The 24,528-nt window shown below is 35.2% G+C and overlaps 2 protein-coding genes across 2 annotated transcripts in view; one reads left to right on the top strand and one right to left on the bottom strand.

Moving 5' to 3' along the window:
- Positions 1–224: 224 nt before the first annotated feature.
- On the bottom strand, positions 225–14,961 carry LOC137395027 (putative ZDHHC-type palmitoyltransferase 2). Its single transcript, XM_068081813.1, has 7 exons — positions 14,820–14,961; positions 14,311–14,471; positions 12,390–12,476; positions 7,747–7,860; positions 1,547–1,704; positions 1,035–1,220; positions 225–632 (listed from the first exon to the last, which is right to left on the bottom strand). Exons 1-7 carry the CDS (start codon positions 14,826–14,828, stop codon positions 331–333), a joined length of 1,017 nt encoding a protein of 338 aa, XP_067937914.1. The 5' UTR covers positions 14,829–14,961; the 3' UTR covers positions 225–330.
- Positions 14,962–15,286: 325 nt separating this feature from the next.
- Positions 15,287–24,528, top strand: part of LOC137395025 (succinyl-CoA:3-ketoacid coenzyme A transferase 1, mitochondrial-like) — a 36,841-nt gene continuing 27,599 nt past the window's right edge. Inside the window, exons 1-7 of the mRNA XM_068081811.1 lie at positions 15,287–15,387; positions 17,434–17,551; positions 17,656–17,789; positions 18,709–18,829; positions 20,719–20,840; positions 21,730–21,836; positions 21,985–22,147. Coding sequence (XP_067937912.1) covers positions 15,349–15,387; positions 17,434–17,551; positions 17,656–17,789; positions 18,709–18,829; positions 20,719–20,840; positions 21,730–21,836; positions 21,985–22,147 — 804 coding nt within the window. The 5' untranslated portion in view covers positions 15,287–15,348. The remainder of the gene's footprint in view (positions 15,388–17,433; positions 17,552–17,655; positions 17,790–18,708; positions 18,830–20,718; positions 20,841–21,729; positions 21,837–21,984; positions 22,148–24,528) is intronic.

Raw genomic sequence — 24,528 nt, 5'->3', positions numbered from 1 at the left:
TATTTCAGGCCTGGTCTCCATTCTTTAGGCCAAACTGCTTAAATCATATGGCAGCTATAAGATATTCTATACATAAGAGTAACTGCTATATATATTCATTAGAAGCTTGTTTTATTTGTCATAATGTACAGGCTTCAATATATATAAAAATTATGTTTTCAAGTTTACAAGAGAGTACAAATCTAATAATAAGAATAAGTAACTAGTAATTTGTTCAGGTGACTATCACGTGTAATGCATAACAGCAAATGCATTTGTGTCATTTTATGCTTATGTAGAATCTTTGGAATGGCAGGTCAAAATTACCTTAAAGCCCGAAATTACCTAACCTCAAACCAGGTTTTCTATGTTAATCGAAACATGGGAGTTGGCATTATCATTTACCTCTTCATTTGCACTCGGTTCATTTACCTTCTCATCTTCATTCAGTAACATCAATGGTTGTTCAATTTCTTGCTGTCTGAAAACCAGCTGCATCGGCATAACAAAATTAGCCAAGCAGTACGGGCCAAAGACCTCTCGAAAGTTCTCAAAAACTGTTCTATAGGCTCTCACTTTCTTTCCGGAGTTGAATTCATGCCAAGTTTGACCATAGAATGTTATATGCATTTGCATTGTGAAAAATCCACAACCTGTAAAACAATACATATCTGATGTCACATGAGAACAAAAGTGTTCTGTAGCATAGATTCTATACATATCTGTTTGACCATCTTTTCAAACAAAAAAAGTCAAATGAGTTTGAAGCTTTATGAGATACATATTTTTGCACTGATTAGTATTTATATTATTTAAATATTTATATAGTTTTGCAAAGCTCATTAAGTCATGAAATAGTATAAGTAGTCTGTAATAACTTGTAACAGTTGTTCATTATGTCGATTATGTACATGTAATTGCACAAACAAATTTTTTGTTAGTATAAGAAAGGCTAATGAAGTCGATTCTTCATATCTTATAATGAGTTCTCAATATCATGGTAATTGATTTTGCTTTTGTCTGTTTGGTAGCCAGTATGAATGGTAGACACTTGCCCATAAAACCCATCATGACAAAAGTGTAGCAGTAGGAGACAAGTGTGAACTCTAAGAGAGATATTCGACGAATTAGCAGATGCTTCAGCGTTAGCGGCAGTATATATTCTGTCCAATAAAAATCATCTCGGCTTTCAATTTCATTCATCAGATATCTCCGGAAATAATAGAAGCACATCGCACTAGCTGTGAACAAAACAAAGAAAAGGAACACATAGAAAAACAAATTTCCACTAGACATCAGAACAAATTTCAAATATCTTCAAGTGTTCTCCAGTATTATTTTAACACATTTGCTGCTGCCATAGTTCATGGTAACAAGAGTATGTGAACCTGCATAATAACATGATTTTGAGACTTAAATAGTTTTTGGATATGATAATTTGTTTGCTAAGTTCGCTTTGACCAAGGTAGACCATAAGATGCCTTTTTGAAAGCCTTTCCAAATACTATCCTGCATAGTTTTAAAATATCTTGGAATGACTTGACTAGCAAAAATAAAACATACTCACAGATGCCCATGTAGAAGGTAAGGACTGCGAAGAAGCGTTGATTGTAGTAGCCCACACATGTGCCCAAGAGAAAGCAGTGGTGATCCCGTCTCATGATACATTTATTACAAACTACGCAGTGATGGGTCTTTGAACCATAGGGGGCTATGAGTTTGCATCTGTAAACATATCCCAATTTGATTTGACTTGATGCTGACTTTATTTAACCAGTCATTGCCGATAAAAGCAAGTCCAACCTTATAAAAAAATTATAATATTAGAAATCAATTCTATTTAAAAAAAAGTTTTCTGTGATATAAGATTGTTTTAAATATAAGGACAAGATGTTTATGTCTGGTGTGTTCGGTTTTCCTGTTTGTGCGGCCTAGCTATGGTTTTTAGATTGAGTATGCAAGATAGTCAAACAGCATAGATTCAGAAATACTCACTTTATTGAATAGCCATCTTTATTATTGTTAAAAATATTTTACCTGTTATGCATTTTTTATCTAACACATGAATAAATGGTCTGTAGTGGTTCATGGATAGAATTAATAGTCTGTAATGGTTCATGGATAGAATGGATGGTCTGTAGTGGTTCATGGATAAAATTAATGGTCTGTAGTGGTTCATGGATATAATTAATGGTCTGTAGTGGTTCATGGATATAATTAATGGTCTGTAGTGGTTCATGGATAAAATGAGTGGTCTGACAGTAGTGGTTCATGGATAAAATGAGTGGTCTGTAGTGTTTCATGGATATAATTAATGGTCTGTAGTGGTTCATGGATAGAATTAATGGTCTGTAGTGGTTCATGGATAGAATGGATGGTCTGTAGTGGTTCATGGATAGAATTAATGGTCTGTAGTGGTTCATGGATATAATTAATGGTCTGTAGTGGTTCATGGATAAAATGAGTGGTCTGACAGTAGTGGTTCATGGATAAAATGAGTGGTCTGTAGTGTTTCATGGATATAATTAATGGTCTGTAGTGGTTCATGGATAGAATTAATGGTCTGTAGCGGTTCATGGATAAAATGAGAGGTCTGACAGTAGTGGTTCATGGATAGAATTAAGGGTCTGACCTCAAACCAGTGTTTCATGCTTAACCAATGACTATCATATTAGAAGAGATACTTTGTTGTGTGTATAGAGAAGGGGGATGTGGCATTGTATGAGAAGCAATCAAATGAGAGGATTACTACACTCATGTTTGGATTCATTAAGTTTCAATACAATCAGACTTACAGTGATTGAAATTTTTTTAAACTTTCCCTGTTTTAAACGTGTTCAAATTATCACTAGATCATATACATGTACATAGCAGATGGTCATACAGCAAGTGTAGATGCAACTTGAATGGCTGCATAACCATGTAACATAGTTGTGTTAGTGTACAACCCATGTTTTACTATCGTACACAGAAGCCAAATTTTAGACCGGGAAATTCTGCACAATTTGAAGCTATATGTACTTCAATTAAGTTTACAATTCATTCAAACATAGCGCCAGGATCTGAACATTGCAGATATTGTAGAGCTAGTAGCTAAATCTTGACAACAATTTTTCAGCTCATTAGCTTTTCTCTTCACTTGTAATAGATTGAAAGTCATAATGATGGTGAAATACTGGTATTGCTGTGAACTTTTAGTGCTTCTGACAGAACCTGATATACTTGTAGTAATAACTTCAGACCTTGCGAATGATGAAGCACTATCAGGGTTGGATAGCAGCCGTTAAAGCAAGTACTGTTGGATGAATGACTACACAATGATGTAGTGACCTGGTTAGTTACTCAAAACATTGTCTGTATGGTCATTAGATCAGGTATATCATTAACTGTTAAAGGTTGACTCGCAACAAAATTCACATTACAATTATTTGGTATCAAAAGGTTCACCATGTTTTACTCTGCTGTGTTGTAGATGCAAAATATGGGGAATGTGATTACAAGTTTTTGTGAGCTTTCAAGCTTTTAAAAGCTTGCAAGCTCACGAAAATGCCGCAGATTGGAATCTCTTTCCAAAACAGCTCAAATGTGACGTAGTTGAACACGATGGCTTCTGTTTACACTTTTATGCAACCTCATTCGTCGCAATAATTTCACAAATATTTTGCACGCCTTCAATAAAACCACGTGTATTGTCCTTACGCGTCTATTTCCCCATCATTGTAATGCTGTCACTTTGAGCACTGATATCTCAAAACCTACCATAAAAATATGTTTAATGTTTTAACATTAACTCGAAGGCGTGCATATCATCTTTTGATAAATGTGACCGGTCTGTTGGTCACCTGTGATAGTCGAAAAATGCTGCAGAAATATTCGCGCCATTTAGCGGAAAGTATGGGTCACATGGTCAGATTACGACCAGATGATTAGACCAGGCTGAAATGAAACCGTAAAGTAGCGAGCATCTATATTTGATACAGGCTTTCCGGTAGAACCTGAAGTGCTTGTCTTAAACTAGTGCTACGAGACGTTTTATATTGAGCCTTTTATTGGCCTTCAATTTCACGTGATAACATCACGTGTCAAAACAATGACCACAATGTTTGAATTCGTCATCGAAATAAATTGATTCCAAACTACGGCGCTTTTGCGATGGCTGTGATTAACCGTTCGTTTTTGAGCTTTTAAGAGCTTGTAATCACATTTCCACATACTTTGCACCTACAACACAGAAGACTAAGACATAGTGAACCTTTTGATGCCAAATAGCTGTAATGTGAATGTTTTTGCAAATCAACCTTTAATGCTAGCAATTTGACTGCTAACGCCACAATGAAATATGTTTACATGGGCACAAAATATAGCCGTTACTCTGGTCTCATTAGGTCAATATGATCAGCGTATCAATAACTCTTGGAAGCATATTTACTAGCTGTGTAATGCTGGTCAATGTGTAACTTCTGCCGTGCTTCTACGTATGTGCTATGTAGGTAGTCTAAATTACATGTTATTGTTAATTAACCTTGGATAGTTGTTTTTATTTTTATATACAGTATATATACCCATTTCCATCAGTCTATATACATATATACCGTAAAACTTTTATTTGAATCCCATGGTGCTCTATGTTTCAGCCATTCTCCTGTGGTGACGTTTTATTAAAGGTAACGTTCAAATAGAGGGTGTCGTATTTTTCAAATACCTCGTCAGAATTTTCAGACGATAAATTTAACCCTTTCACGGGCGAAGCGAACGTCACCTAGATTTTGCACTCTCTTATGGGTAGAACAACATCAACCTTTTGGGTTGCAGGAAATCTGCTATAACTTACCTCCAACTTGTCGTAGTTTTCTAAATAAATATGCATTAAAAAGGTGAGGAATATTATTACCAGTACATATCTACCCTTGGACACTTATATTTCGCTAGTATTTAGTTTCGTGAGTAGCACACAGAGTAATATTTTGCTGCAACTTGATTTTGCGGATCTGATAAGTGCGAAACTATAGTGATGTGAAAATAAATGCAATAGAACAAACATAATTGGATTCCTCAGGTCCAGTTCACTAGTAAAAAAATTTTTCAATTTGGGACTAGTTTGTATTTGCAAACCGCGGGTAGAAATGTGTGGGCGAGATCGACAATGCAACTTGATCGCTTGCTGCTATTTGTTTCTTGGACTATCAATGATGTCTAGGTCCTTGCCCTTTCCGCCGTGACTGATGTGGCACCAATATTATATCTCAAGTATTTATAGCGTGCGGTGGCCATGGCTCAAGGTTGTTATTGTTTTTGGATGGTAATAAAATTCATTGCTACAATAATTATTATTCAATTTTATGACTTTCCCTACCAGACTTTCATCCTCATCAGTTACATATTCAGTGACTAAACTAATATCATCATCTTCCTCATTTATCTTGACTTTTCCTGTTTTCCAAAAGAACTTGTTATCTCAATTTGCTTTGCCTCGTTGCCCAGTCGGTGTATTAGCTATAATGATTTTAGCAGAAATTGCCCAATGAGCCCAACGACACACAAAGGTTACCTGCATTTCTAATATGACGATTATGTTGTGGACATCAATGAACAAAGCTATTTAATTTCGCGTTTTCACTCGTTTGTTATGATAGTTTAGTTTCGCTCAGCTCATGAAATTTTCGCGAGATGAATGACTCCGCGAAAATGCGAAAGTTAGATGTCGCGAATACATAAGTGTCCTAGGGTATTGCCTGCGATTAACCTACGATGATCTTGTAGTCTGCATTGCAAGTTTTTGGCCCTTTTATTTCTTTCTAATTTTGAAGGCCTATTTATGTTTTATAACTGTATTTAACAATGTTGCATGAAAGTTCATTACACTCATTGATATGTTTGCTGCAGTTCGCAGCCAAAACTGGCTTTTTACGTGCAATAGAAGAGGTGTTATGAGCGTCGATCCGTCAAAAGCCAATTGTAAACAATGGCAATAATGCTATCAAATAACATGCTATAAATCTGAAAATTTATAAGTTGTATAATAATAATCATCTATCAAACAGACATTCAAGAACAAGTGACATAAACAAACCATAATTATAATACATGCAGAAATAAAAATTTACTTTTTTTGACACAAAAACATTTGCATTGTTTGCTAGGCAGGTCGCATTCTGATTATTGCTTTCGTATGGAACCATTTCATCTTCCTCTGGGTGTTTAATACTGTCCACAGTGTTTGCTGAGCGTTGCTCAGCAAACACTGTATATATATATATATATATATATATATATATCACTGGCTAAATTTAAATGGCTATTGCTTTAATAAAGATTTAGACTACTAGCTTACAAGGTAAGTTACTCAAATTCATTGGGTAATCATTTTATTACACATGCAATGCCGAACATTAGGCTAGTGTGTATATACATGTATATATATATACATGTATATATATATACATATATATATATATATATATATATATATACATGTATATATATATACATGTATATACACACTAGCCTAATGTTCGGCATTGCATGTGTAATAAAATGATTACCCAATGAATTTGAGTAACTTACCTTGTAAGCTAGTCGTCTAAATCTTTATTAAAGCAATAGCCATTTAATTTAATAATCCTTACGTTACGCGTAATGATCAACTGTGCTAGTTAATAACCGCAAGTGCTTCAAGTGTGAGTATTTTAACCGATGTAATGAATGGCATCACAATCATTCATCACTACAGTCAGTTGAACAATCGTAGTCTAGTGGTTTAGATTGCTGGTTTTCAGACCAGGAGGTTTCAAGATCAAATCCTCTGCGAAGCGGAATTTTAATTGCTAGATTGTAATCGCTATAATTAGACACAGGAACAAAGGACAACCATTGATATACAATCGACCCTCCTATTATTTGTACTTCCTATAATGTAAGAAATTTGTGAAGTTTTTGCTTCGTACTATGTAAAAAATTCCATATAACGTAAAGTGTCAAGATGGACGGTTTCTCAAATTTGATTTGAATGGTAACCTATCATGCCACACTTGCAAGAGAGAAAAAACGATGCGCGTATAGCGTTATACCTATTATAAATACAGCTTCCGTGATTTTTTAGTCCATCGTGATAGATCGTCAGATGTGTCGATAAAATAGAGAATAGGGTAGCTGAACTATTTTTCATAAATACTTGAAGGCGATTGATTGGTGCGGGTGTTAGAGTGTCAGTCTACCAATCTGAATGTCACGGGTTGTTGTGTCGTCAGAAGTTATCTTTTATTCTAACCTTTACCTCTGAATACAGATAGACAGCAAACAGGTAGACGCCGCTCTTGTATAGTAAAAAGTATATCTTCTGCTTTATTGTAAACATATAAAATATTTGTTATTAGTTTCAATTTGCAGAATATATTTTGCTGTTTAAATGAATAAGTAAATCGTTGTAAATGAATGTCGAAGATGTGTGCTCTCATTTTATTGTAAAATTATCGCAATCATAGTCTATAAAACCTGTGAACTTAATCAGAAAAAAAAAGTAGTCGATGCAAACCAATTCGAGAACAATTCCAAAACCTAAGTCTAGTTTTTTCTTTTTGTATGACCAAAAGGGTGAGTTTGGAGAGATATTGGAACAGATTAGACAATTTACATGTATTTTACTGTTCGTATAACGTAAAATCTCTATAATGCAAACATTTATGGAACGGATTATTGGCATTGTAGGAGCGCCTACTGTATATAGATAGACTGCAAATGACGGTTAGTCTGAGAACTCACATTACTCACATTTTACAGTAATTGGGGTCTTTGGTATAGTCACCACCATTTTCATCATCTTTCCATAAAGATTTATTCACTACAGCCTTATCTTTTGTCCCAATCAGATGTGTGGCAGTGAACCTGAACAGAACAGTCACAAACAGATACACAGTGCATCATTTCTTTCATGAAAACATTTTAATTGCTATTCGCCGCAATGTGCAATATAATAGAGTCAGAACCCTGCATCTATGAAAAATGTAGTGTGTATTCTCAAGTTAGTAGTCGAAGCTCTTCATAAATTGTTAGTTTAAATAATGAGTGATTACCAACTTTTGCATTTTCTTTATGTCATTGTGATTAATTTTTATGACTGGTAGTAGGTTAGTTGATGAGACACAAGTATACCTACTTCTAAGAATTGATTGCCCTAGATCAGGGATGGGCAAAGTGCGTCTCTAGAGCCGCATGCGGCTCGTTGCAAATCTTGTTGCGGCTCTTTGCAAATTTTGTTGCGGCTCTTTGCAAATTTTGTTGCGGCTCTTTGCAAATTTTGTTGTGGCTCTTTGCAAATTTTGTTACGGCTCTTTCAACTTTGTGAAAATTCAAATTTTTTTGACGTATATAAAATATCCTTATACTATAATGTACAAAACTCCACGCATTGTGACATATTAGGCTTATTTAAAAGTGCACTATTACTGCAATATATATAGCCTACACATGCATCATGAGTCATAATTCATAAAATCATGCACAAGTAGCTTTTTCGAGGAGCTTTTTATTAATAACGTCTGCTGCTGACCTAGTGATGACAAAATTAGAATGCTGCAGAAATGTTCATCAGGAAGTCATTTCATCATGATTTCATAATGCTGGCTTATATAAGATGCTGTGTCTTAGTTGAACATGTCATTTGCAATTAAACCAGTTAATGCAGTGGGGTAGCAATGGCATCTTCAACAAAACGAACCATTTTCAGAGTTAAAATGGGAGCCTCACAAAGTAAACAAAATAGAAACGAATATACAAGAGAATTCCAAGATGAGTGAACCCTGGAATGTGTTCATCTTTAGGCAGGCAAACCGCAATGTCTATTGTGCCAGGAAACAATCTCCGCTAACAAGAATCACGAACATCAAATGACCTCATGAGACGAAGCACAGAGAGTTTACTACTACATTCCTATTGGGATCTGTAGCTGGACATCAGAAGTTAGATAAACTTCAAAAATCACTAACTTCTTCAGAAAATATTCTAGCCTCTTTCATAGCTGCTGATAAATGTGCTACAGAAGCTTCTCTACGAGTGTCAAAGATTTTAGCAAAAGCAATGCTTCCCTATTCTCATGCTGAGATAGTAAAAGAATGCATGGTTGAGGCTATGCAAACACTTTTTCTAGATAAGCGTGATGGGATTGGTAAAGTCAAGGCAATGCTACTTTCTCAGAAAACAGCTACTGATAGAATTAAAAGCATTAATGATTATCTCAGTATGACTTTGCTAACCCATATAGACCAGACAGATTACTTTTCAATCGCTATTGATGAACCTACTGATATAATGGATGTAGCTCAATTAACAGTCTTTGTAAGGTATTTAGGCTACTGTGTGTACACTATCAACTGGTAATGTCCTTTTCACCATGCAGTTACAAGCTGAATTGATACAAGTGCATTTTAAGGAACAGTAAAGAGAGAATGCAACTTCAAGTAAAAATCTATGCACCTATTTTATGATATTTGTCTCAAAGTGACTAACCCACACATTTATACTACATGCTTCTAAAGCATCGGCATGTTTCTTTATAAATCATAGTATTATGCTTTAGAGTTTAGTCCTATACCCTGTGTTGGCGATTCTTTGATGGTGAAGAAATGAAAGAGGGGCTTCTTACTTTGATTGGATTAGAAGGAGAAACCATGGGCAAAGCTATCTATGATGCTTTTGTTAAATGACTTGATAATATGAAGATACTTCTCCACAAATGCATATCTGTAACAACAGATGGCGCACCAGCCATGGTTGGAAGAGAGCAAGGCGTCATAGCTAGATTGAAGAAGGATATTCCATCTATGCTAGCATTCCATTGTATCATCCACCAAACTGTTTTATGTGGAAAACTAATTGATCACCTCCAACAACTAATGTGTAAGGCTATGAAGATGATCAGCTTCCTCAGAAGTCAATCAGCTCTCAGACACAGAAACTTAAAGGTTGACTTGCAATAAAATTCATTACAGTTATTTGGTATCAAAAGATTCACCATGTCTTACTCTGTTGTGTTGTAGGTGCAAAATATGTGGAAATGTGATTAAAAGCTCAAAAACGAAAAGCCGCCGTAGATTGGAATCTCTTTATTTCGATGACATAGTCATGAAATTTGGCTATTGTCTTGTCATGAGATGTTCTCACGTGAATTGAAAGGCCAATAAAAAGCTCAATATAAAACTTATCGTAGCACTAGTTGATGACAAACACTTCGGGTTTTACCGAAGACCCCGTATCAAATATAGATGCTCGCTACTTTACAGTTTTGTTTCGGTTTGGTCTAATCGGCAAGTCGTAATCTGATCATGTGACCCAATACTTCGCAAATAATTTTTGCAGCACTTTTCGATTATCACAAGTAACCAACAGGCTCATCACGATTATTAGACAATGATATCTACTCCTTCACGATAAGGCTAAAAAATTAAACAAATTTTTACGGTAAGTTATAGGATATCACTGCTAAAAGTGACAGCATTACGATGACAATAAAACAGACGCATAAGAACAATAGACATGGTTTTATTGAATGCGTAAAGTATATTTGTGAAAATATTTAGACTAATAAGGTTGCATGAAAGTGTAAATAGAAACCATCTCACACAGCTACGTCACATTTGAGCCGATTTGAAAAGAGAATCCAACCTACGGCGGCCTCGTGTGGCTGCGATTTTCTGTTCGTTTTTTAGCTTTTAAGAGCTTGTAATCACCTTTGCACATATTTTGCACTTACAACACAACAGAGTAAGACATGGTGAATCTTTTCAAATCAAATAACTGTAATGTGAATTTTGTTGCAAGTCAACCTTTAAGGAAGTTTCTCAAAGAAAGCAATGCCACTTGTGAAGATTTACCAACATACAATAACATTAGATGGCTAAGTAAGGGAAATGCTCTGTCGAGGTTGTGAAATCTTCATCAGGAGATAACCGCATTTTTAAATACATGCACTAGCCTGAATGCAAGACAGTTTCAAGAGATGATGAGCTATTCTAAAGATATGATTGACCTCGCCTTCTTTGTTGACATTTGTGGCCATTTGAGTGATCTGAACCTCAAGCTTTAAGGGAAGAACAAGACTATCATTGATACACTACTAGCTGTTCGAGCTTTCTCCCATAAGTTGGAGTTGTTTCTGGTGGATGTACAAAGTGATATGCTTCACTTTCCTTCTCTAAAAGCATTTTTAGATGAGGATGAAGAAATGGCCTCTTGTACAGTTGATTACACTCACTTTATAGAAAAGCTGTGACAAGAGTTCAACAATCGATTTACTCAGTTTCAATCTTTGAAACACATCATACAACTCATAAATGGACTTCAGAAGGCAAAGCCCAATAGAGAGTGGGTTACTCAGTTGCCATTGAAGAGTGCAACCGGAGTTGTGTAACCTCAAAGTTACAGATATAGATGAAATTGAGGAAGGATTCTACTTGAAAGCTTCAACAAAGGCTGAATATCCACAGCTTGCTCTACTTTGAAGATGGTTGCACACTGTGTTTGCTGCCACATATATATGTGAATCAGCATTTTTAAACATGAATAATATCAAGAGCAAGTTGAGATCCACATCTACTCAAGATCACTTGTGTCAGCTCCTAAAGGCTGGTTCACACTATATCGCTGTATTTCGGCATTGATGTCACAATGCTTCGGTGATCGTCAATGATAACTATGTTCACACTGTCACATACCCATCCGCGTTTGCATCAAGAAATACTCCGTGACATAGTGTTTTCATTTATCTTTTTAAATTTTTGCCAAAAACTCTCTTTGTTTTCGTGCGCTGGAATAAAAAACTAGTCTCACGGTGACTATCATAAACGGATATGAATAAATCACTCTATCCGCGACAGCGAGTTACTATCGCCACAATGGTTCAGATTTGAAAGACAGTCGTCGATGCTCGGCAAAATATTGAGAAAGTTTGACAGCTTCCAAATTTCCCGACGAGTCTGCAATGCTTCGTCGATGCTATCATTTTATGGTTCACGTAATCGACGATGAACACTGGAAGGAAAACGCTGACAAAAGGCGATTTAGTGTGAACCACCCTTAAGAACAGCATGCTGCAGTAGAGAGCCAAATTAACAAGAGAAAATGAGCAGCCATAAACAATTCCATGTATCTAACTAAACTTTAAGTTATGCAAAGCTCTTTAGGGCTTACTTCAACATTATTCAATGTTATTGTAAAAGTATTCTAATAAATAAATTTAATTACAATACAACTACCAAAATTGTATTATACTGTAATACACATATGATGCGGCTCCCAAAAATTTTGCAACTTTGAAATTTGGCTCTTTGAGAAAAAATTTTGCCCACCCCTGCCCTAGATGACGCATTCCTCTAATTTTATGGCTCTCATTGCCGTAGAAAAGTTGAACTATGACTCACCGGCAGCAGAGCCAGTTGGCCATGCATTGTAGAGCCAGCCAAATTGTCAAGATCTTCATCCAATATCTCTTCTCCTCCGAGTCATTCCTTCAATATTAATATACACCACTTATGGGGTATAGGTAATAACATGCCTATATGGTAGTTATAAATTATGATTATAAGTTATTTTAATATGTGTCATAAGTTATATAATCACTTTTAATTTTTCTTATAACATGACCAATGCGGGTCTGTCTGTCTGTCTAAAGCCATGAAAAAAAGATAGCAAAAAAGTTGCATCGTGTAGGATTTGAACTCATAACATGTTTATGTTGACCACTTTGCACTACTACCCGCGCTAATCAATTATGTACCTTACAGCATGTTAGAATAGGTAGGCCTATATTAATAGTTATTCTTTGTGCTTTATTGGCCTGCCTGATGATCTTTCACGCCACACTAGACCGTCAGGGTAGCAGCTGGTTATAATTTTGGTTTGATGTTTTCAACATAACGTATTTTCAAGCATAGTTGAGGCTACAATCACTCCAACTTTATCGAGTGTATCAGCCCCACATAGTGAAGAGCAAGTACTTATTTTTATGTGACCATGAATATAGTTATGGGTCATCACCTACATTAGAAACAAGCCTGTGGTGTTATACAATGTGTTTAGCACAACTGTATGTTTATTAAAAAGGAGACGACATGGGGTGAATTCAGACTCTATCCTCTTAGTTTTTAAGCCCGGGTTACAACAACTACAACTGTCACGGTGGGCATTTATCTATCCATACATAAACATATTTGCAGCCGATTAAAAAGTACTGGATTGTCCTTACATAAGTTCTTATGTTTCATTTTGCTTACAGGTAATTTTAAAGAAACATCAAAGCTTTACTAACTTGGCACTTGACTAGCGTTCAATGTTCCATGACTGCAATGAAAATACCCATAAAATAGCTTTTATTAACTTGATCAGTTAATACAATCTGGATAATTTACATTCAGTTCAATATTGCCGAATCTAAATAAATAAAAACAATTTAAATCAAATAAATCTACCAGTTGTAGTTGTTGTAACCCGGGTCTAAAATTAAGAGGATAGTCTGAATCCACCCCATGTCGTTTCCTTTTTAATAAATATACAGTTGTGCTAAACACATTGTATTACACCATACGCTTGTTTCTAACGTAAGTGATGACCCATAACTATATTCATGGTCACATAAATATAAGTACTTGCTCTTCACCATGTGGTGCTGATTTACTCGATAAACTTGGAGTGACTGTAGCCTCTACCATGGTGAAAATATGTTAAATTGAAAACATCAACTCAAAATTATTACCACTAGTACCTGACGGTCTAGTGTGGTGTGAGAGATCATCAGGCAGGCCAATGAAGCACAAAGAATAACTATTAGTATAATAGGCCTTACTATTCTAACATGCTGTAAGGTGATTGATTAGTGCAAGTAGTAGCGCAAAGTGCAAGATAAATATGTTGTGAGTTCAAATCCTACCCGATGCAATTTTTTTCCATGGCTTTGGACAGACAGACCCACATTAGTCTTATTATAAGAGAGATTAACAGTGATTATATAACTTATGACACATATTAAAATAACTTATACTAATTTAGCTGCCTTAGCACCAAGTGTTTCAATAAATATGTCGTTCGTAGATGATGTATTGGTTAAAGATTTCTCTGCCTTTATTCTTGGCACAACGATATTATCAATATCCTCAACTTATGGTATCTATACAGGTAATAATCTACAGAAATCATTAATGGGCTCTAAATATTTTTTAAAATTAATTTAATTTATTTTGTCTGGTTCAATGGTACTACTGTTAATCTTTTTCATTCCCTTTTTGGAATTTAAGCTGTGATGTATTATTTTGGCTTTAGCTCTTATACTAAGTCGTGTGTTTTTACCTGAATTCAGTTGGTATGACATAAGCAATGAAGATGAAGGGTGTAGTAGAAGTCACAATCCAAAAGTATGCAGCAGCGGCAAATTTTGATGCTTTCATTGGTGGAGCATCTTCAGCTCTCGCTTCTTCCATCAACTCCCATATCGTTTTGCCATCTTCAGACTACAGAATGTGATCATATGTTAGAAAACATATAGTTTGATGTGTTAGGTAGCGACTAAAAGCTTCATAGATTTGATTGGTGTCAATAAAAATGTAGTAATATTTAAAGTTGCAAAGTTATATTAGCAGTTTGATAAGCTATAATTGATAAGTTTGAAACGTATTAACTGGAAAATTTAATGAAGGTCACACACGAGTACATGTACTCATAACAATTTGTTTAACCTGAATGCGAGGACAAAGCGAAATGAACGAGTGTTCCTTCAGGCCGTCCACTGTTATTCACCAATGAAATTCTACTGCGCTAACAAGTCTGAACAAGCACAATTCATTAACTACAGAACTTACCCTGAACATGGTAATAGCAGACTAGTAGCTTTTTCTATTTTGGCATCCGTCTACGGGAAATTTATACGAAGATTAAGTTAGTTAATTTCACGAGTTGACATAGTTGACTAGTTCATTACTGTAGAATTAAAGCTACTTGATTATACGTTTCATCTGCAAATAAATTTTAGCTTTAAAAAAATTTAAACTAGCTAGCATTTGTTTGATTAAAATTATTTGCTGTGCACTACAATTATGCTAACTTAATAGTAAGGGTGCTAAGTGTGTACGATTATTACTCATTTACTTATACTCACAAACAAATCGAAGTACATTTTTGTTTACACTTCCTGCGCCTCATATCTCATGGTAGCTACAGTGTCTCCGTAGGGACGAGTGTTTGGGTCCCGTAAAGTTTCATTTGTATCATCGGTTATATTAATAGGCGAAAGGGAAACTTGTTTTGGCCGATAGTCGTTCCGGCTCGACCGAGAAATACGTTATCGGCCAATCGGCTAAACCTTTCTTTTACAACTTAATCACCGTTAGCATGTCACTGCGCTCAAGATTTATACATACATTGAGAAAGGTAAATGATAGTTGAAATGTGGTACACATGTTTTAAAAAGACACTCGTTAATCATCATAAAATATCATCATTTTAAATATTGTCAACAACAAACGACTCACTGCTATTACTTATAAGAGCAATGTCATCTTTACATTCGACTAGAAATCGTTAACTTTTTTGCTGCATTAGTCTAATCAGGAAACAGTAACAGCAGTATTTTTTATTGCATTATATACTCGGCTTGCCTCTAGTTTTACTGCTACTGGTTGTGACAGTCTATGATTTTATGCTTTACACGCATCGTTCTACAATAACTGATTTAAAGTATACAGTTTATCGTTACTAAATTCTATTTGCGACTTGTGCAAGCCAGAAACAACGTTAAAACTAAATGTTCTTAATTTTTACTCAACTCGTATCACATATTTGCACTACTTCTTTGCTGGATACCAGTTTAGTCGGGCTTTAACATTGGAACCTAGCACAAAATAATTCACGTTGCTTTTTAGTTACACCGGCAGGTTTGTCCGTCTCCGCAATGAAACAATTGAAACTGGAAGTAAAAAGTATGTCTTTTTCAATTTGTATTATACTAATCCTTTAACCAGTAACAAGTATATGTTCCTCTTTCTTATTATCAGGTACTGTTTTGTGCTATATTTTTGGCATGACTAAATAATTTTCACCAAATAATCATTTCGTCTGCTTATGTACAATTTAAAACTTATACTCTATTCCAGGAATCGGCAAGTCGCTTAGAAAGCATAAGCATGTCTTTGGTAATATGCTTGTACAATTACGTGTCTATCATCCTACAATTATAGTGCAGTCACGGGCATATACTACAAAATGACAATCTGAAAAGTAATATATGGACTGTAGATACCCACACAGGCAATAGAATCACACTAGCGAAAATATTCGGAATATGGCTTGTGAGTGTGATCATTTCAATTCTCAGATGCTTCATGCAGCAAAATTCAAACCCTACCATAAATGACCTTGACTGCTTCATTTCACCAACATTTTACATATACTTAAAAACTCTTTCAGTACTACCGTCGATAACTTGATTTATGATTTACCCATAGATATATATATAGATATATAGGTATATATATCTATGGATTTACCATTTAATAAAATTGTTTTCAGCTCTCTAAGTTCTTACACAATGGCACATTGGAAATTTAGCCATCATCAGCTAGGTTAATTGTACTACTAATGATAATATAAATAAGATAATAATAGCACTATCAGTCATTTATTGGGGCTATGAATCGGGCTCTACTCAACATGAAGTCAAGCAACACAATGCTATGTAAAGTTATTTGGTTCACTGTACTTATTCCACAAATAATGTTTGCAATAATTTAATATTTATTGTGATAATATAGCAAGTTTGGTATCAACCGACCAGTTTATGTGTTAATATTGTCCTATTTTTAAAGAGAAGTAGCCCAGAAAGTGTTAATAAATCATATTATTAATTAGCAAACTTTACATAAAATATCAGCTATGTTAATTTTATATGTTGCTGGAAAATACTTTCCCTAGGACTCTTGCTCTACTGTGATACCACCATAGTGCTACATTGTCATTTCCTTCACATTGTTCTTAAACAAAGTAAAATGTAAAGGCAAATGCTCACTCTTCTTATCTTCTTATTAGTTCTGGCCACTATTCTCCAACACTGCTAATCATTAAAAGTGTATCTGTCTTTGCTTAATTATTCGAGACAAAGTTACAAAGCCACATTTTGAGAAGTGATAGGAAAAACCTTAAATGTACCTTCTCAAACAATGATCTCTATGGTCGATTTTATACTTTTATTTAGGATTGTTAAAGAGAATATTTATTTTAACAAAAGTTGACTAATTATCATGTCACCAACCCTTTGTAAGGAGTCGTAATATATGCCCCTGATTGCCATGAATGTTGTACTTTTACTCGTTGATGTAACCGTCACAATTCCCTTTTTGTAACTGTGCTTGGGTCATTACCTCTGACCTGTTCTGATACATAATAACCTACAGGGGTGACATGTGATATCTCTGGTTATAGGCCTCAGCCATACAGCGTAGTCATATATCAACAACATCTCGTCTCACTGTGAAGATATATGATACACCTGCTGAGGCCATTCATGATATTGAAGATGGTTCAAAGCTGTTAGTTGGAGGTATAACAAGAACTTTAGCTTGCAGACTTCTCATGAAATGCACATATGATATATATAATTAAGCATTTAGGGTTGGAAAGACTTAATTAACGTATTTTTTTCAGGGTTTGGCCTTTGTGGAATTCCAGAAAATTTAATTGATGCCATATTGCAAAAAGGTACCAAAGAGCTTACAGTTGTATCTAATAATGCCGGAGTTGATGACTTTGGCCTTGGCCTTCTTCTACGCAACAAGCAAGTATGTAATCTGCAGTTGGAGTAGGCTTGATGCCATTGTCCTCATTTTTGTTGTAGAGAGGTCAAATGTTTTTAGATTTACTACGCTCACTATGGATTCACTCCCTTTAGACTGATTGTAAAACATTTATTGATGACTGCTAGCAAGCCATAAACAAAAATGTACTCATAAACCTGGAGTTATCTTCTTTCTACATCCGGTTTTTGACCGTTTTCGATCAATGAATAGTCTCTTTATCGATTTGAAAAAGACCTGGGTATAAATCCAATAACATTAGTTTTAACATACACCAAACTCATCAGTTGTATAGCAAACAGTCGATTACCGTAGTCTACAACAATACCGATCGCTTAAAGTCCCATGTCATATTTTTAATAATGTGTGGTCATGACCCTAGCATACCCTGTGTCAACGAGGCTTCAACGACTTGAATTTTATGTACCTTATTTTACATATATTATCTCAAAAACTACTATGATGCTTTTAGATATGTGAGGGTTATTTGACTTGAATCAAAGCGACTTATAAGGGTATCTCATGCGCATGCCTTTCCTCTATGCATTGAAATCTGAATTCATTCTATGTATGAAAAGCTATTTTAATGTTTGAAGGGTAACCCTCATTAAGTGCAAGCAATAATCTATAATTAATGCTCGCGCTTCATGAGGGGTTGCCCATCATACTTGACACCTATTATAGTTAAAACAAATTGTAATTTTATGCGCATGCATGATAATAGGCCTGATAATATGTGATATAACTTTGTTGGTAATGTTCAGACACACACATTGACTAATAACAGAGTTCAGGGGAGAAACAAATTTATTTCTAAGCATTTTTAACATGGATTCTGCTTTCAATTCAACCATATTTTTATGATGCAGTCTTTTGATTTGTTTTTCTGTTTCACACCATATAGATAAAGCGTATGATATCATCCTACGTTGGTGAGAATGCAGAGTTTGAGAGACAGTTTTTGTCAGGAGAGCTTGAGGTGGAACTTACACCACAAGGAACACTTGCTGAGAGAATTAGGGCTGGTCTGTTTTACATTCATCATTCTCTTATATCATTATGTATTCAGCTGGGTCACTTGTCGCGTGCTTTTTGTAATCTTATGTTCTTCAGTTGAAAACTACATCGCGATCAACAGTTTGCAAATAGATTACTTCAGCGCAAGCTGTGGCAAGACAACTAGGTGAACATTACAAAAAAATTTAATTTGCAGGACCAAAATTGAGCTTTGTTCACTCAATAAGAAAAATACTCCCTTAAAGAATAGAGAAAGCATAATTATTATTATGCTTTATTATTCATCTTGAGGTGTTGACTGATGTTCTAAAAAAAGAATCAAGGAGATCGACCAACCAGAAGCTGAGATATAGCCAGCCAAACACAGGTCTACCAAAAAACATAAGTGTTTTGGTAATCATCAATGTATGATGTATGAAATCGACTTGTGTGCCATTGGTCAATTAAGCCAACTAATGCGCTCTCCTATAACAATCACGGCGTTTTAATTGGTTTAATACCTGGAAGTATAGAACAATCAAATTAGGCCTAAAAATCATCGCTCCTAGAATTCCGAACCAGTCCCTCAGACGTGTAGATTAGTTTTAGCATAAAATAATTACTCGCATCTATTATTTCGCAACATTTCGCTATCTTGCTAGTTCAGCTCAGTTTTGTTGTTTTTCTACTTAGCTTCCCTATTCAGACTCATCTTTAGCGTTGTTCAGATTTTTTTTAACTATAGCTAATAAATGGAATCAATTAAATCAATCATCAATCTCGGTTATCATTTGGAATTTTTTAGAAATTATATTAGTTACATCATTTATTCTATACGCAGTTATATTATTACTTTGTATAATATGCATTATGATTATTATATAATTCATAAAAAATAATCATAGATAAGATAATAGATCAATAGAAAAATCAAATCAAAAGTTATAGTTTTCTTTTAGCAAGAGCAGCACAGTCAAGTTAGTTTTTTAAGATTATGGCTGTGGTGAATTTACAGTCTGTTAATAGTGACGATAATCATGAAAGTCAACTGAATTCTGCAGTAGATACACAGTAGAAGAATGCTGCAGTAGATACACAGTAGAAAAATGATGAAGGAACAAAAAGTCCCATTCCTATTTCTTATTCTAAACAAACTGCAACTCGCGGATATCGCATATAGACTATACACGCGCCGTTCGTTGAACAGATGATCTTCGGAGCATATCCGTGGAGATTGAGTTAAAATTTGAAGCACAATAGTCAAAATCTGCTCTTCTGTTTTGAAAAATCATGGTGAGGGGTTGTGGGCAAAAGCCTTTACCACACAATGTGTGGTTGATTTTTCTGAGAAACCAGAGCTAGTCTGTAAATTACTTAGTATCGCGAGAAGCGTTTCATATCTCGTAGCCAAAACAATCATTATAAATAACGACGGTAAGGGTGGACAACTCCGGCACATGAACATTAAGTCGATTTTGAATGTCACAGTTTTCGGGATTTTCGAAGGGTTTTCCTCTGATTCTTTATTAGGTAGACCTGTGTTTGGCTGGCTATATCTCAGCTTCTAGTGGGTCAATCTCCTTGATTTTTTTTTAGAATTTCAGTCAACACCTCAAGATAACTAATAAAGCATAATAATATTATGCTTTCTCTATTCTTTAACAACTATCAACAGTTCTTTTTCAAGTTACTCACCCGTAGCTATTCTAAATTGTTGTTTTTAAAGATGTTTTTCATTGTTTTCACGTTTTTCATCTTTTAGCTTTTATTTTTAAGGTGCTTTAGATTGAGCTTTTCTGTGTCCATAAATTTAAATAGGTAATAAAGTAAGTAATACTCTAGGAATTTAGCACCATTGTCAGGGATCATTGATAGATGGATTATTAATATGGTATTCAAACTTATTTTTAATTGTCAGGGGGAGCTGGTATTCCAGCATTTTTCACTCCTACCGCCTATGGAACTCTAATACACAATGGTGGAGCTCCTATCAAATATGATGCTGATGGTGCTGTTGGAATTGCGAGTGAGACTCGTGAGGTATAGTTGTTCTTTTGGTATTGCTTTTTATGTTCATCGAACGATTACTTTAGTTCTTGTATGACGAAATTCATCGCCGATGTATAGTGTCGATATTTGCAGCGGCTACACACACCCATGCTAAAAAATATGTCGTGCTGACAAATGGATTAGTCAATGGAAATTGGCCTCAGTTGTTTGAAGAGTCCGACGTTCTTGCTGGGTTTTCTAGTACAGAAGTAAAGTCATGATGTTTGTGTAGTACATGTGCAAAATCAACAATTCATGATAGCAATAGCGTTTTACAGCTGCTTGCGTTACTATTTTATGATCAAAGAAAAATGCGTTATACGCAAACGATGACAACGACTAAGTACACAAGTTCGCTGACAAATGTAAATGGCTATTTGCATGAACCGCTGGCATCATTATCAATTGAAAGCGATTCTTGGACGTAACTAGAACGCGTTGGAAATAGATGAAATTGAATCGAGATCGCAATCATAAACTATTTCAGCCAATCACAGATTTATTTGGTTGTATCATTACTGACGTAAACCAACATGTTGATTTCCAAACGATGCATTGTCGGTGTGTATAGACAATCCTTAATGCTGATGTAGCTGTGAGGAGCATAAGAGACCATTTGAAGGTTACCTTTATCTTCAAAGTCACACCCACTACACGGCTTTTTTCATTCTTGTTTTAAAATAGTAAAGTATCATGTGGAATAATTAGATATGTGGAAAGGGTGAGGTGATCTGGACATAAAGGATGAGATCGGAGAGAAGTTCAACTTCAGTGAGAAAAAATGAGGTGGTGAATAAATGTTAGGAAGCAGATGGGAGCAAAACACGTTTGATTGAACATGAAGGAACATCAAAACTTTAAGGGTTAGTTGTATTTGTAGACGAGACAATTCGCTGGTGTTGACTATATCATGGAGGAAGCCATCACCGGAGATTACTCATTGATCAAAGGGTGGAAGGCTGATCGTCATGGCAACGTAATTTTTAGGTACAAAATTACAATTTGTTTATTCTTCGTGTTTCAGTTTTGACACGAAAAGTCTGCTGATGCACTAAACAATCAGTCAGTTGCCAGAGGATATGGTAGAGACAGACTTTAGTCAATGGTTTGTCTACTAGTTATAGGTGTGTTACAGGATGACAGCTAACAACTTTAACTTGCCCATGGGAAAGGCTTCAAGGAACACCATCTGTGAGGTGGAGGAAATTGTTGACGAGTTGGACCCCTTGCACATTCATTTGCCAAGCATCTATGTGAAGCGTGTGATCAAAGGCTCTGGATATGAGAAACGAATAGAAGTCAGTGGTTTTTAATCAAACATAGCATTCATTAAAGTTTATTTAAACCATTTATCATTGAGTATTTATATAGTAGTGTATAATCTATTTAGTAGAAGTGACATATTATCTGCTACTTTTGATAGTGTACAAGCTCTGTCTCGGTACGACAATCTGTCAACATGATTGATGTCATAGCAGTAAAGAGACCTTTATTTGGACAATGCTTATTCTAGGGAATAGGCATTGTTCCAAATAAAGGTCTTTTTACTGCTGTCTTTTCCCCCATGAACAAAGCTTGCATGGAACTATGCCCATTATTATTTGCAGTTACATTACTTCGTTTTCAAACATGAGTTAAGTGATGAACAGGCTGCATAATACTGTTTAGTGTTCTATTCCTACCATACAGTAAAACTTTGGAATACAACAGTAAACCATTCTGATATTTATGTCCGGAGTCGAAACTGCTGTATGTTGGTGCAGTTATTTTATATGAAACATCGTATTTCGTCCACGTTGATCCACCACTCAAATACAAATACAACGATAAATACTTTAACTAATGAAATGTAACATTAAAGCAATCGCATTATATAAAATTAATAGTTGAATTCTCGGTGTTGTGCGGGTAATAAGATGATTACCCAATGAATTTGGGTAACCTAAATTTGTAACTTGTAACTTAAGCTCCCGTAAGACCTCTATTTGAATGCTATGGCATTCTATTTTTCAACCCTTCATTATAGTAGCATTTAATTAGAGGTGGTAATTAGATTAAATTAATTTAATCTGTATTTTCAGACTAGCTTGTTAGAATTTGGAAGATAAATTTAACACTTTCACAGGCGAAGCGGTACGAATGTCACTTATGTTTTACTCTCCTTTTGGTAGATCGACATTAATGCCGGTTGGCCTCAGCATTTGTGCTAAACCGTCTTTCATACACGTCAAAATATCAGACCGAGATAAACAAGGAGCTACTTTGATTATAAAATATTTAGTGCTGTACTGTTATTAATTGTTTCGATGTTGTCGTTTTCAAAGTTTTAAAGAGAAAACAGTAAAGTTTTGGAGTTGAAAGTGGACGTAGTTTCCTAGTTTCATCTCTCTACACATAACAATCAGTCTTGTTGATGTTTTTTGTTGATTTATTTAAAATTATTGCTTTTTGTTCAAACTTGTTCTGGTTTAAATTGACCTGTCATATTATGCATTCGCTGTCACGGTCACTAAACAATCTTTTATATTTTGTTTGTGTAAATGGTATTCTCACGATAGCATGTTTAGTGTTTTTGTTAACATTCCAAAATGCAAAAAAATTCCTTTGCAACTAATCTATATATATATATACATTTCTCAAAGTTAAGTCTGTTTTTGGTATGTCCAGTTATATATATGCTATTATTAGAATCTTTAAATTAAGAATTTGTACCGAAAAGAATTGATCTCGGACCCTTCTTTCGCCAGTCCGACGCCGTACCAATTAGGTCACAGAGATTGAGTTGTTTGCTAGCCCATATATGTCGATATATGGGAATACCCAAACAGCAAATACCCAACAGTTTGGCATACTGCGCAGGGTGATTGCGTAACTTCACGGAGACGAATAGCTCTCATTAGTAAGCTTACTAAAGTTTTCCATTAGCTATGTGCCAGGCTAATATCAAGTGGCAGGCAACTCTCATTACTTCTCATTGTTTATAAGCTGATTTTTAATAACCGGGCAACGCCGGGAAGCACAGCTAGTTTCCTATATATACATTTCTCAAAGTATGTGGATCTGTGTGTCAAACCAGCTATAACGCACGCTTTGTGCACCACTTGTGGAGAAAATAGAGGAACTTTAGTTGGTTCCCTTACAACATCAGTAAAGTCTGTAGGCCAGTCTTGATTTGTTTGTAACTAATACCGTATAGGATGAATTTATTCGCGGAGTTATATTTCGCGAAAATTGCCATTTCATGCATATTCGCGGATTAATTTATTCGCGGCTAAAAACTGCTACTCTCTATGAAGAGTTAACTCTATTACATCTACCAATAGAGTTAACCCTACGCATGCGCGTATTGTGTGTTTCGTTTTCTATTTAGCTTACAACTACGGGTGGATCGTGTTAAGGCGGGACAGCTAAGCTATAAATTTTTTGCTGCGTTCAAAGGTTTTTACGAATATTCATAGATTTGGAGGCCTTTGATGAACCAACAATTTGTGGTAAGTAATGAGTTTTTTCAAAACCATTTACTAAATTAGTTGAATTTTACTTTGGTTCTTCGGTAAAACGCAATATTTATTTTTTCCATCCCTACCGCTTCATTATTTGTTTTAGTGTGAGAGAGAGATTTTTCATCATACACGCAAGCACAATACTGCAAGGGTGGTATATGTCATTCTTAAGGCGT

This window comes from Watersipora subatra, chromosome 4 (assembly GCF_963576615.1).
Source record: "Watersipora subatra chromosome 4, tzWatSuba1.1, whole genome shotgun sequence".
In the NCBI taxonomy this organism is placed as follows: Eukaryota; Metazoa; Bryozoa; class Gymnolaemata; order Cheilostomatida; family Watersiporidae; genus Watersipora; species Watersipora subatra.
This window is presented reverse-complemented; position numbering and strand designations above follow the sequence as displayed.